The sequence below is a fragment of the Rhinopithecus roxellana genome, chromosome 13 (genome assembly GCF_007565055.1).
Source record: "Rhinopithecus roxellana isolate Shanxi Qingling chromosome 13, ASM756505v1, whole genome shotgun sequence".
Taxonomy (NCBI): Eukaryota; Metazoa; Chordata; class Mammalia; order Primates; family Cercopithecidae; genus Rhinopithecus; species Rhinopithecus roxellana.
This window is the reverse complement of record NC_044561.1, coordinates 36,854,658-36,869,532: the sequence shown is the minus strand read 5'-3', so window position 1 is coordinate 36,869,532 and position 14,875 is coordinate 36,854,658. Positions and strand designations below refer to the sequence as shown.

Below are 14,875 nucleotides of genomic sequence, written 5' to 3'. Positions count from 1 at the left end.
TATTGCAAGAAGAGCATGAGGGAAACTGCCCCCATGATCCAATTACCTCTACCTGGTCCTGCCCTTGACATGAGGGAATAATGGGGATTACAAGTCAAGGTCAGATTTGGGTGTGGACACAGAGCCAAACCGTATCAGCTACAAAAGGAAAATTGTTTTGCATTTTGATTAGATAGAAATAGACTAATATTTATGTTTCAAACGTCACTATATTATATATTTATAACCAAGATTAAAATTCAGTTACTCCCTTCATTAAAAACATATCCTTTTTTTAAAAATAATAAATATCTGTAAAATGCTAGGCAACATGCAAAAGAAACATCCAAGCATGGCTTTTACTATTGAATTGGGTGGTTAATTCCCAACTGAGTTGCATGACTCTTTCAATTAGCTTTAGTAAATACATATTTTCATCACTCTAGTTTGTAATGAGCTATAAACAGAAATGCCCAAATAAACAACACATTTTATTTTTCTTTTAAAATAAATAAACCAAAAATAGGAAACTTGATTTAGACAATAAGCATTACATATCATACATTAATAAAATATTATTCTATTTACTTGCTCATTTTCATGATTTATATATGTTAATATATCATCTCAAAACTTGCTAGCAAAAGAGGTGAATAATACACACTGACATAGCCAACTTATTTTAATGACATACAATTAATACATGAGAAGAGGCAGGTATCCCTATAAATACGCAATTGTATAAAAAGGGAATGATCCAAAAGTTGGTTTCATGAGAATTATCTTTCCTTTGGTATCATTATCATATGTCCTCACTTTATAAAATAAACCTGAAGAAGAGTATGGCTCAGAAACAACATCTTTAGATACTAAAAGAAAGGGGTACTAATGTCTGTTTATTACATCCTCATTAGAAACAATATGCAATCCTTAAATATATGCATGACTTTCTTTCAGGAAATCCACCACTCCACATTGAATCCCAGCCTATTTGTAGTTGAGTGTTGGTTACAGGGGATAATCAAAGGGAGCATGGTGCTTTATCAATGTGTTCAATAAGTGACTTTTGATTAATAGTTTGGTGAAATGTCATCATTGGTACTAATAAAATGACAATAGTCTATTTATTACCAATGGGTCAAAAATATAATGACAAATACAAAAAGTGGTACATTATATTATTTTTAGAAAGCTTTTGTCATTCAAGGCAAAAATTGAACAGCAACCAGAGATAAGTCTTATTACTATATATTTCAAAAGACAAGATAGCCATGACATTGGTTATTTGATGGAATAACATCTTATTTTTTTCATAAGAGAACTAAGATCAGTATAGGTAAGTTTCATTTGTAGGTAATACTAGTATCTTTTCTTCTTCTTAGACTTTCGGAACTTTTGGCTACATTCGTTGCCTCTGTTGTTGTCTGTGCTACTATCACTATCGCTTGTTTGCTTTTGCCTCTTTCGTTTATTCATCTGATAGAAGTCAGAATCACTTGGTTGTTGGTGCGTCCATTTATATGAGGTGGGTCCAGCCTCAAGATCTGGAACGTGATTCAGTGAGGAAGACACGGATGCACTACCAGGAAGTGGAGCTGTCATCTGATAAAGGTCAGAGTCACTTGGTTGTTGGTGAGTCCATTTATATGAGCCGGGTCCAGCCTCAAGATCTGGAACATGATTCAGTGAGGAAGACACGGATGCACTATTAGGAAGTGGAGCTGTCATCTCATAGTAAGGAAGCTGCAGCACTGGATTATATGCATGCCACTGCTGTGAAAACAAAAGACATTCATCTACCAAAGCAAATCCAAAAGATTAAGGAAAAAAGTTAACAGTTTACATGTATTATACAATAGCCATGAATAAACTAAACTGTGTTTTGGTATAAGAAAGATAGTGACCTCTCATATTAGAAAGGTAGGTGTTTCATTAAAGAGTCAATATAAAGAGTTGAGGTTATGTATAGCTCACTACAATACAGATTAGTGCTATCCAATGGAAATAGTTTTTTGTTTGTTTGTTTGTTTGTTTTGAGACAGGGTCTCACTTTGTTGCCCAGGCTGGAGTACAGTGGCGCAATCTTGGCTCACTACAACCTCCACCTTCTGAGTTCAAGCAATTCTTCTGTCTCAGTCTCCCAAGAAGCTGGGACTACAGGCGCCCACCACCACACCCAGCTAATTTTTGTATTTTTAGTGGAGACAGCATTTCACCATATTGGTCAGGCTGGTCTTGATCTCCCAACCTCAGGTGATCCACCCACCTCGGCCACCTAAAGTGCTGGGATCACAGGCGTGAGCCACTGTGCCCAGCCCTCATGTAGTTTTAAATCTAATAACTGCAATACAAAAGTAAAAATAAATAGGTGAAATTAAACAATGTATTTTATTATCCCAATATATCAATTTAAATGATATAATTTTAATATGTAAATGACATAAAATTAATGAGATATTTTACTGTTTCTTCACATGAAGTCTTCAAAATATGAGGTATATTTTATACTTACGGCATATCTCAATCTGAATGCTAAATTTTTCTTGAAAACACCTGATCTGAATTTAGATTACATCAAATTTAGAGTTGAAAAAAATACACTCACATGCCCAAGTTGTTTCAAATATACCTAAAAGTTTTCTGAAAACTGAACCAAGTATCGGTTTTAAATTTTAATTTAAATTAATTAAAATTAAATAAAATTTTAAAACTGAGCGTCCTAGGTGCATATCTGGCTAACTGCCCCCATATTGTATAGCATAGTTATTTATTGTTTAGATAGAGAGATACTTCCTTTAAAAACAAACAAGCTCTTAACTCAAATTTCTAACTATTCAAAGCAGATTAAAGATTAATAGAGATACCATGAACTTGGGTCTCTCTCCTACCCCATCTCTACCCAAAGACAAAAAATGCTCAGATGAAGACATTTAGAGTTTCAGATGAGAACTGATTGTTTACTAATGTTTTACCATAATTAAGAAAAGGTTTTTTTTTGTTTGTTTGTTTGTTTTTACCAGAAGTTTAAAAGTATCATTTTACAGGAAAATTTCTTTCCATTTAAAAATTGAAAATGGATATTTAACAAATCTCAACCTCCCGTATACTTTGGGTATTTGCAAAAATAACAGTATGTGAGTCAGAAGACCTGGGTTAGTCCTACACCTATCACTAACAAGCTGAAAATCTTGGGACTGTTGATTAACAACCCTGGACTTCAATTTCTTATTTATGAGGAATTGAAAAAAATAAGTTCCCCTTTCACAATGAAGTCCATAATTAAGATTTCTGGGTCAAAAGCAATTTTTGGTAGTCTCTGGAAATAATTTAGTTTACTCGACCAATTGAGAACGTTCATATAGTTTTGTCTTTAATTAAAAAGAGAAATTTACTTTCAAAATCCATGTCCAAAAGCAATCTATTTAGGACTGATGACATTACATAAAAATACTTCATTAAGTGAAATTATTCAAATTATTCAATTCTGCAAACTTTTTTTTGGTCTTTTTTTTTTTTTGAGACAGAGTCTTGCTCTATTGGCCAGGCTGGAGCACAATCTTGGCTCACTGCGACCTCCACCTTCTAGGTTCAAGCAATCATGTCTGAGCCTCCTAAGTAGCTGGGGTTACAGGCGTGCACCACCATACCCGGTTACTTTTTTCTATTTTTATGATGGAGAGGGTTTCACTGTGTTGGCCAGGCTGGTCTTGACCTCAACTGATCCTGCCCTGGCCTCCCAAAGTGCTGTGATTACAGGTGTGAACCACCATGTCCGGCCACTGCAAACGTCTTTTAAAATAGTCATTTACATTAGAACTCTCTACTCAAATTTCACTTGGACTGCAGTGTGTCGTCACTGCCATCCACCCCTTTTCTGTTGACACCATGGCCATTTGCTAAGGCATTAGAAGTGAAATTTAGGATGATGGTGCTAGGGCAGGATAACACTGGAGGACAGTGCTGGGACATCTTGTGCCTTCATCCCAGTTTAGATTTGGGCACCATATGTTACAAATAGTCCTTCATGTTCTTCATAGTTTGTATCATATTATATACTGAATAAAATGCATATTAAGCTTACCATCTTCTGAAAGGGAAAATATTCTTGAGGTAAAGAAGTATTATGAATTGGTAAACACTGCATGGGAAAGGAAGATCTGCCCACCACCATTTCTTCATTCCTTTGAGGACATGAAAGAAGAAGTAATAAAATCTTAAAATTCCTCTTACAAATGTTATTTTCTCTTAAGAAAAATGTAAGTTCTTCATAATTACAAAGACAGAGAAGGCAAGCTTATCGGACAGCATTCAGTTAAACAGTAATTAATTACCTTAAACACATACACAAATAATCAGTTATTATTACTGATAACACAGTGACACAGCAATAAATCACTTACTAAATATTGAAGCCTTGATACTTAAAGTCAAATCTGGCTTTCTGATAGAAAACTGCTGGACAGTATTCTATTTATATAAAGACGAATAACACTTAGATATTGAAAGAGCAAAGCAAGTTGTTAGTATTTACAAAGGGTACACTTCAATCTTTTCCAGATATAAAAAAAATTTAAGAAGCTAGAAATTTTCATCAGTTTTTTTAAAATGTAATTTAATTTTTTAAAATTTTACCTTAAGTTCTGGGATACATGCGCAGCACATACAGGTTTGTTACATAGGTATAAGTGTGCCATGGTGGTTTGCTGCATCTAATGACCTGTCCTCTAAGTTCCCTCCCCTCACCCTCATTTATTTTTAAAGATACCTTTACTGTTTAACTATAAAGATTATGCTCTTTCCTAAACCGACTGCTAATGCTAACATGAACACATTTGCTGATGTCTTCCACACGTTAATTAATGAAACACCTAATTTAAAAACTGTACCAAAGTTTCATTTATACATTTATAAATGTTATATGTGCTTCTATGGAGAGGTTACAAATGCTAGCCAGATTCTATGGCTACTCTTAAATAGTCTACTTGTTAATTTTAATGCGAATATTAGTAATTCTTAGGATAGGAAGTGTACCATGAAGAAGGCTAAAATTAGCAGAGGAAGGTGGAGACAAAGATGAGTCAAGGAGAATGACAGGAAGCAGTCAGATGGCTAGGCAGAACCCCACTTACAAGTGGTGAGAGCACTACCATAGAAGTCAGCAGAAGCAAAAACTCCATTAAGAAAAGAATTAGGTGTCTGTTGTTACAGGAGAGTAAACTGGATAAGCACTGGGTCCTCTGAATTGCTGGTCAGAAGGTACCTGATAACCTTCAAAAAGAGCAGCTTCTATATAACAATGAGTTTGAGGCAAGAATGGGAAGAAAGGATGTGAAGGATGAAAGATTTTTCAGTAACAGAAAGAGAAAAATATAACAGCCTGTTAAGGAGAGAGTGCTCAGGAAGACCAGAACGCATGTGGGGAAAGTGACGGCAAGGAACAAGATGAAACGTAGAGCGAGGTTACCGAGTGGGGAAGATAGGACTCAGTAGCAGAAGTGGTGATATTAGCACCATGATGAAAACAGCTGCAGATAAAACCACTGTCTTTCCTCAGGGGATGCAAAGTTGTCTGCATAGAGGACCCACATGTAAATTCGGAAGTCTGATGGGCTGACATGTTTCCCCAAAATTTAAGTCCTAAACCCCAGTATTTCAGAATGTTACCTTATTTGGAAAAAGGGTCATTGCAGATATCATTAGTTAAGATGAGGTCATATTGGAACAGGATGGGTCCCTAATCCAGTATGAGTGGTATCCTGATAAAAAGGGGAAATTTGAAGACAGACTGTTTTACTCCATTTTCTGTTGTTATAACAAACTGGTATTATATAACAAACAGGTACTCTGTTTGTTATGAAGAAAAGAGGTTTATTTTGGCTCGTGGTTCTTCAGGCTGCAGAGTCCAAGATCAGGTAGCTTCTCGTGAAGGTGGCTATGGTTAGCTTCCGGTGAGCTATACTATGTCAAAATATGGCAGAAGTCCTCACAGGCAGGAGGAAGGAGCTCACGAGAGATGGCCAAACTGGTTTTTACAACAGATCTACTTGTGATAACAGACCCATTTCCTCAATAACCAATTAATCCAATAATCCATGAATGAATTAAAATATACATGAGGGCAGAGCCTTCATGACCCAGTCACATCCCAAAGGTCCCACGTCTCCACACTGCGGCACTGGGGACCAAAATTTCAACATATGAACTTTTGAGGGCCACATTCAAACTATAGTACAGATGCCCACAGGAAGAACGCCATGTGAAGATAAAGGTGATCTCTTGGTAATGCTTCCACAAGCTGAAAAACACCAACGACTGACATCAAATCACCAGAAGCTGAGGGAGAGGTATGACACAGATGATTTCTGATAGCTCTCATAAGGAAATGCTGCTGACACCTTTATCTTGGATGTCTAGCCTTCAGAACCATGAGACAATGAACAACTATTGCTCAAGTACTCCGTTTGTGGTACTTTGTTACAGCAGCCCTAGCAAACGAATACAGGAAACATTCATAAAAGCAGAAGGTACAATAAACAAGAAACAGCATAAAAATCCATTTCCAAGGAAGAGCAAAGACTGGTAAAAAAGCACCATTTTTCTCTGCAAATCACTTTGGGGACATGATAACCCATTTTTTTATACTTTCTTTATAATATCAGAAATACTAGAAGAATAAAGTATTATTAATGAAATGTCATATCCAATATATACACATAACTCAGGTTGTCTACTCTAGAATTTGTGATGACTTAGGGTCAGTGTACCAAGCATAACTAGAAAATAACAGAGTTTTCCTGCTATATTCTAGTGCCCATCTAGTCTTTTCTCTTCCATCTAAATCTTACCAATAGTTTGTTCCTTTCTAACTCCTGAGGAAGACGAGATATCTTTTCCCACTTGGTACTAGTAGAAAAAAGAAGCTCTTACATTATATACGTGGCTCGACACACGAGTCTATATAGTGCTTCCCCCACCAAAGTAATAAATCCCCCTTTATGCTAACATTTGCGGAACGTTGTATGCTCAGTCTTTTAAGCACCTTGTGTGAATTATAAAATTCAATTCTCACAGTAACCTTTTAAAGTTTTATCCTCATTTTAGAGATGGGGAACAGAGTGGTAAAATAACATATCCAGTTCTTGTCTGAATTTGCATCTTGCCTCTGCTACTTTATTAACAGTGTTAACAGACTGTTAATAAACTGTGAATTGATGTTAATAAAGTGGCAGAGCCAACATGCAAATTCAGGCAATCCAATTTTACCACCTCCTTTCCTAACTTCTGATTTCACTGATATAGAAAAGTTGGGGTGAATGAAGACGAGGAGCACACTGTTTTGTCTGGGGTGCAATACTGCTCTGAAAGGTAACCCTGCATATTTGACAGTCCCAAGGGGCCACTCTCCTATGTTCAGAGGGTTGATATAACAAAAAGGGATAGAAGGGTCAGCTATTGTTAGTTTACTTGAGAATATTCACTTCTGCTAAAGAAGACAAGAAAAAAAGCAGTATGGATGATATACATGTTTAATGTTTATCATAGACTGTAAACAAGCTGGCAGAGCAATACTTCTCTCTATATATATGATATCTATATAGAGATATGTAGATCTATATCTCTACTCTGAATAGAGTATATCTATTCCTCTCCTCTCTATATAGATATAGATATCTACATCATACATCTATATGATGTATCAGAACATAATATACCCTGACCTATTCTATCAGCCCGTGTAAGTTAACCGGACAGTACCAGAGAGCATGATGAAGCCAGAAGAAGAAATGCAAAGAGAATGCAAAGAGAATGCAAAGAGAAGCACTTTCCCTTTGCAAGAATGCATTGTTTTTGTTATTCATATTTGTTTTTAGTATAGCAAGAGAAATTTAAAAACCAACCAGTGATACATGAAAAAGCCTGAACCACTTAGAGAGGCTGCAGAAGTACTGCAGTCAGCAAGGGGAGGCTGATACAGCAGAGAGAAACAGGGCATGTGTTTATTAGTGTAACCACAACTCAGTTAGTTGGTCCTTCTGCCTGCTTGCACCTTTTCCTAAGTGTGCTAAGTTATCCAATATCTTTCTTCTTGCTTTTCATTGTTTTTAAAATGGATGTAATAAAAGGTGTAATTTGAACATTTTCATTTAGTGTGGGAGCCTTTCAGTTTCATGACCTCTGGGATAGCTTGCCAGATAGTGTACGTGGAGGCTACCATTGCATCAATAAATCAGGCTATACAAAATTCTAGAAGAGTTTGAAAATTAACACAGAGACGTTATTTCAAAGAGTAAAATAATTAATTGAATGGCTAATGTCAGAAGGCTTAGTTTCAAAGCTAGGAATTTATCATCCTGTGACCTTAAGAATTGGTTAACTTTTGCAACTCCATTTACTCAAATGTAAAGCATAAATAACAGTATCTCTATGATCCATGATGAAACCTTGTATGTCTAAATGATTTAACAGCTATGAAAAGCATGTGGAAAACTATAAAAAAAAAAAACTACAAATATAAGTCTCTACCCCCTACTACTGAAAATATTAAGACCGAACTTTAAATGAAAATATTTTCTATCACTTTTCATGGGCTCGGAAAAGCAGATATTCCTTAATTTTATCCTATGCCTAAAAAGTAAAGTTTTACAATAGCCCAAAATATATAAAAACTCCTCTTAGCATAAGAACATATTTGCTTCACATTTAATGAGAAATATTTTAAAAATTACCTGTAGCTGTATGAATTTATCTTAACACAGCTCTCAAAATTTTGGTTAGTTGGTTCAGAAGAGTGAGAACTCCCTTTAAAAGAAACAGAGTAACAGGTTACTTCATGGTGCATTTTTTTTGTTTTGAGTTCTAATATTAAACCATAAAATGACTCAAAATATTTTAGGACATAGTAGTGATTTAAAAATTCTATACTCAGAGAAGATATATGCATATCTGACCTCTCAAATCATATTTACAAATTGTTTACAGTACTATGTATCAATAAATTAAAATCAAGCTTTGTCTAAATCAATGACTGTAAATAAGAATGACACTGACATTGGACTTTGTAAGATACATGATGGTTTGTTCTAGACAGCTGTAAACTAAAAATGGCAAATAAACAAGTGTTATTTGCTTCCAGTGTACAAGGCAGGAGTTTAACCCTCATGGACAAAAGCCAATTCAACCTTATACATGATGTGACAAAACATAATATACCCTGGCCTATTCTACAGACATTAAAAAGTAATGGCAAAATCTCACTTACTTCTGCACCAACCTAATACCAAGCTGTGCAAGTTAACCAGAAAGTACCAGAGAGCGTGATGCAACCATGTATTAAAAAAAAAAATGAAAAAGAAAGGAAGAAAAAAAGAAAAAAAATGCAAAAACATGCACTTTCGCTTTGCAATAAAGCATTGTTTTTGTTATTACTATTTGTTTGCTTTTAGTATAGCAAGAGGAATTTAAAAATCAACAAGTGATAGATCAATAAGCCTGAACCACTTAGAGGAGGCTGCATACATTTTGCAAGAATTAACAGATGGCCTCTGTTAGTCTCCTGAAACATGAAAGGGCTGGCGTAATGTTATCACATTCTCTGGGCAGCTAAATCACGAATGATCTGTTCCTGACATGTGTGCAGGAGAAGTTGCTCAAGTCATTCATGTCAGGAAGTTTTTTCCACCACTAGGAAGGGTAACTCTACAGTTGCCTTTCGCCACTTTGCTCTTACAGGGGCTTAAAATTCTGGGCAACATGTATAGAAAGGTTTCCCCAGATGGACTAATGCCCTCTCTCTATCTTCCAAATAGTACGGATTCAATACCATACATTAGCAGTGACAAGATTAGTAAATACTCTTGCTATATAAATGCTACAGTTGTGTGACCCCAGTTCATTTAGATTTGATCAATTTATAAGGACCAATAGCAACCATCATAGCTACATGCTGGCTGATACTAAAACGAATACCTTACATTTTATTTTTAGAAAAGATGCTATAGGTTTGTCAAGACTAATTAACTATATAACATTATGAATTAGACATGTGTTCTGAGAAAATTTAACAATGACCAGAAGGTACTTTTTTTTTTTTGGTCTTCCACTATATAGGAAACAAATTGCTTACACCTCTGAGAATAGTACCAACCACAAAACACTCTGAAGATTAATCAGTGACAGGACCTACCAAATCGATACTGCACGTTAATTGGTCTTCCATATAAACGAATTCCATTCAGCAAAGCTATGGCATAAGACACCGATTCTGGGTGTTTAAAGCAGACAAATCCAAAAGACTTCGGCTTTCCTTCTCTGTCTTTGCATATAGTCACTTTAGTTAGTGGCCCCGCCTATAAGAAACTTAAAAATTATTTTCTCATAAATCCAAAGATTTTTTCATACTCAAATAATTCAACTTTAGACTAAAGAAATGTGTTAGCAATATCTTTATGTGGCTCTGCTGATAATGTATCTTTCTAATAATAAATATTGCACTTCCTCACACTTTCTTTGTATTTTCTGGCTCACTGGGGAAACATACATGGTGTTAAGAACAGGAAATTCTAGGTAAAAGAAATGGTAGACTATCCTTCTGTTAGGCTTAACAAACCCATTTAGAAAACACATGAATCTAAGATTAAAATAATACTTCGTCTCCATATATATTCACAGTGTTGAATTCAAAAATTAACTGAAATGAGAAATTCAATTTTGGTTGAGTTATCCTCAAAACAGCTGGCAATGTTATATCATAGTTTAAATTTTCTGTCATGAAGATTACATATCTTTACAAGAATAAATAAATTTATTACGCATTTTGATTTGGAAACTCCACTGGTAAATTTCCAAAGGAAAAATGTTTAAATATGTTTAAGACTTTAAGTATATTGCATTATTTGTAAGTGTGAGAAATTAGAGAGGCTCTAAATCTAACAACTGGAGATATTATTTCATGGTGTGTTATTAAAATGGAATAAAATATAAATTATAAATATTCAGATTATGTTGATAGAAAAACCTATAATATGCAATGAAGATTTAAAAACAGAGCCAAATATCATAAAAAATTGTTAATTACAACTAACAAAAAATTACATCACAGCCATGATAATGACGGGAGGAGGCACTTACAAACACAAAAACTGATATAATGCTGAATGGTTCGGACTTTAACAACTGATTATTTTTCTCTGTAGAGTTGCATACATAAAAAATTGCTTTTACTCTAAAGAAAAATATTAATGATCATATTTAAAATAATTCCATGTGTTAAGATTTAGTCTTTTCCTTTCATTCTCTGTGCTCTCCCAGGGATTAACTTCCCTTCCCTTCTGGCTTTCAGGACCACCTCAACAACAAATCTACTTTTCCCGCTATGTCTCTTTCATGGAGACATCTATGTTTTTGTACTTCAATCTCAACATATTTGAAACTGAATTCATTATATTTTCTCTAAATCTCAACTCTAGTATTAAAAGTGTAATGATAATAAATCTGATTTTCTCATTTCCAAGTATAATCAGAAATTTGAAAGAAAACAGTAAAAGGATAAATATACTGTAATATAAACAAAACCAATAAAATTGGTGATTTTTATACTGATATTAAATAGATGTAATCACTATGGGACAGAATATGCTTACGTGATTTGAATTTTGACATAAATTTAGATAATCCAAAGCATTTTTAAAGATAAAATTCAACATGAAGACTTATAGCAACAATCACATTACCTTATAGTATTTTTTAAACCACAATGAAATACATAGTGTGATAGTTGTCAAGTTTTACTGGGTGTTGGAATCCTAAAGTGGAAAAGAAACTCCACTTTGGCAATTCCTTTCAATACCTAGACAAAAATAAGAACTTACGCTTCTACCTGATCTATTAAATAAAATTTACATTTTGCTTAGGTGGAAGAGGGAAATTATAAAAAATGATAAGATAATATATAGTCTTGTGGATCCACACAACTGATATTGATCGAGTCCTGATTAACTAAAAATAACGGTTATTGTATAATGCAGTCCCACCCCAGTCTTTCACTTTCCTTTTTTTTGAGGCACAGAGTGAAAGAAGTCTTCTGGGGAAAAACAACTCTAAGTTTACTTTATATTTCTTTCGGTTTTTGGTGTTTTTTTTTTTTTTAACATAATATAGTAAGTTTTAAATGATACTGAATGAAAAAACTGACATGGATTAGAGCTGATAAAAAAGAGACACATTTACAAAGATGAATTAAAAGGATGAACCTAAAAGTCTTAAAATCAATAATATTTTTCAAATAATAAAAAAAAAAATTAACGTCCAGGAAAGGAAACTGTATTCCTGGAAAGAACCCTCTTTACCAAATTGTATCTATAATCAAAAGAGGGTTGCTTTAGTTGTTTAGAGACAAAAGTAAGTCCTTTCACAACCAAATAACCCGTATGACCCATTCAATCCTGAAAATTTAGTTCTGCAAATGACTCCCTCGGAACCTTCCCTTATTCTGATAGGAGGAAGTAACTATTGATTTCTCTTGATGTTACTCTTATTACTAATTGTTTGGGTGAGGGAGAAAGGACAAGATGGAGGAAGGTGAACAAGAAGGCACAATCCATGTTGCTTCCGGGTTCTTCATCACCAACTTACCCGCGCGTGGAAAAATGCAGATCAACTTGAGCAGGCGCCGCGTGACCTCAATCTGAGGAAACCGAAACTTACCTGGCCACGCCTATGGAGACGCCCCTATCACGCCCTTATCCCGCCCACTGCCCGCCCCCTTCCAGTACCAATGCATAAAAGTCTGCTGCCTGCAGGAGCCGGGGTGACTTCTTCGCCCAGGCATTCGTGGACCGGAGAACCTCACCCGAGAGCGCCGGCGTGACTTCCCTATACCCGAGGACCAGAGAACCTCGCCTGAGAGTGTGTGCATATTTGCAATAAAGGGCTGCCGCTTTCTTATCGTACTTTGGCCTCATGTTTAATTACTTAGCTCTCCTAAATTAAGTTACATTAAATTAAATTAAGACACTAATAACAGCAGTACCATTAGCAGTAGTAGCGGTAGCAAACAGTGAGTTATTATGGCTATCATAATGAGTATATGAGTGATAAATGATTATATAATGAGTGATAAATGAATATATCACTCATAAGTGAGTTAAAATGGCTATCAGCTGTAGCCATTTTACCATTAGGCCATCTATTCCGACAGCCACATTATACTGCAGATCCTATTACTCTCTTTTGACATATAAGGAAACTGAGGCACTGAGGAATTCATTGACAGGCTCAGAGTCACACTGCTGACCTCAGAACTCGCACTCGGAACCACTTTTCTATCTATGTCCCGTTCTCTTTTTATCTGTAATTTTAAGTTCTCCCTTTTAGGAAGATGAAAGGGTGTCTCTTCAATTTGTATTCCCAGCACCCTCCTTAGTATTTGGTAATTCCCGATCATTACATGGTTAGGGGAATGGCTGAATGAGGGTATCTTTCTGGCAAGTGAGACCTAGCTGTATAGGACAATACAGTAAGTGAGCGTGTATACAGGACACAGCAGGCTTAATCCTAGAGGTACGAGGTCTCAAAGTTTCAGAAGGTCCTCTTGGCATGAATGAAAGGGCCTTGGCCAGGGAATCAACTGATCACAGTCACGGTAAGTTGGCTGCAAATCGTCTCAAATCTCACTTCTCATGCTGGAATAAAAATACTCTCCGCATAAAAGCACTTGAAGGAAGAAGCAAGGTGTAAAAGGAAACATTATAAAAGCGTCCCCTCTCCTTTTGCGGGATGTCAGCGTGCTTACTACTTGACGAACAGTGACCAGGCGGTTTTCGGTTCTGCCTCAGCACACCCGAGGCCCAGGCAGCCTCGTGAAAGCCCTTAATCAGAAACTGGGGTTGAGGGAACCCTGTCCCTGCCCACCCCCAGGACTCTGCAGCGGGAATGGGGACGGGGGAACGCTCCATCACTTCACTCCCCAGACGCTCACCTGGAGACAGGTGCGCCAAAGCGAAACCAAATTAAAACCCCTGCTCAGGATGGGGCGGAAGGGGGCCGGGCTCCGGGTGGTCCAGGTGCGCGCTACGCTTCCGGCCCGACGGGCTCCGCCCCTCCGCCGCCCCTTCCCAGAGGACGGTACCTGAAGGAACAGCTCGTACAGAATCTCTTCCCGAACTCGGGCCTCTAAATTCCCCACAAACACGGTCCTGTCGGCCTCCTCCTGAGCAGGGAACATCCTCCGGTCTCGGCCCTAGAATGAAGTAGGAGCTGAGACCCCGCCCCTTCTCCGGCTTTACGGCTCCGCCCGGGTGAGCGGGCGCGGCCGGCGCCGGGAGCGCGCGCCGGGTGCCAGGCGAGGCCTCAGGGCCACGCCCCCAGCGGACGTGGGGAACCGCCCACCGCACGGCTCCCTCGCCTGCCTTAGGGCTGGGTGGTGGGAGAGTGGGTGAGAGTAAGAAAGATGAATGCAGAAAGGGCCTTATCCTTTAGCTCGTGGGGTGGCTTCCTTTTTTTCTGGCACATTAATTGATTTTGGATTTATTCAGTCAACATTTTAAATACAATGACTGTAGAGATTATTTAAATTGTAATAACTTCATTGCAGAAGCTCCCAGGCGAGTGCAGGGAGATTCATTTCTTTGTGTCCGAAGAATAAATGAACAAATCACGAAGATATTAAATTATAAATAATTTTTTTAAAGAATCGATGTTTGCATGGATGTGGATATAACAGAAAACTAGAATTAAAGTTTATTTTCCTAGAAAGTGCTCCCTAGATGAGTTTTTGAAACTGGTCACAGAGGTTTTAAGTGGACTCTGAAAGGAACTTGAGAAAGCGAATACCAAGGGATATACTGGTGAGACTGAGCAAGTTTTGTGTCTAAGCCAGGGTTTTTGAGGATGGCAGCTG

The 14,875-nt window shown here is 36.8% G+C and overlaps 1 protein-coding gene across 1 annotated transcript; it reads right to left on the bottom strand.

Annotated features, from left to right (window-relative positions):
• Positions 1–251: 251 nt before the first annotated feature.
• Positions 252–14,230, bottom strand: RBM11 (RNA binding motif protein 11). Its single transcript, XM_010360382.2, has 5 exons — positions 14,105–14,230; positions 10,163–10,325; positions 8,706–8,778; positions 4,061–4,160; positions 252–1,752 (listed from the first exon to the last, which is right to left on the bottom strand). Exons 1-5 carry the CDS (start codon positions 14,198–14,200, stop codon positions 1,339–1,341), a joined length of 846 nt encoding a protein of 281 aa, XP_010358684.1. The 5' UTR covers positions 14,201–14,230; the 3' UTR covers positions 252–1,338.
• Positions 14,231–14,875: the final 645 nt, after the last annotated feature.

Coding starts and splice junctions, on each gene's coding strand:
- RBM11 (XM_010360382.2), bottom strand. CDS start 14,200: ATGTTCCCTGCTCAGGAGGAGGCCGACAGGACCGTGTTTGTGGGGAAT. Junction 8,779..10,162: donor TAACGTGCAGTATCGATTTG/GTAGGTCCTGTC, acceptor TTTCTTTTAAAG/GGAGTTCTCACTCTTCTGAA. Junction 4,161..8,705: donor ATAAATTCATACAGCTACAG/GTAATTTTTAAA, acceptor ATGTCCTCAAAG/GAATGAAGAAATGGTGGTGG.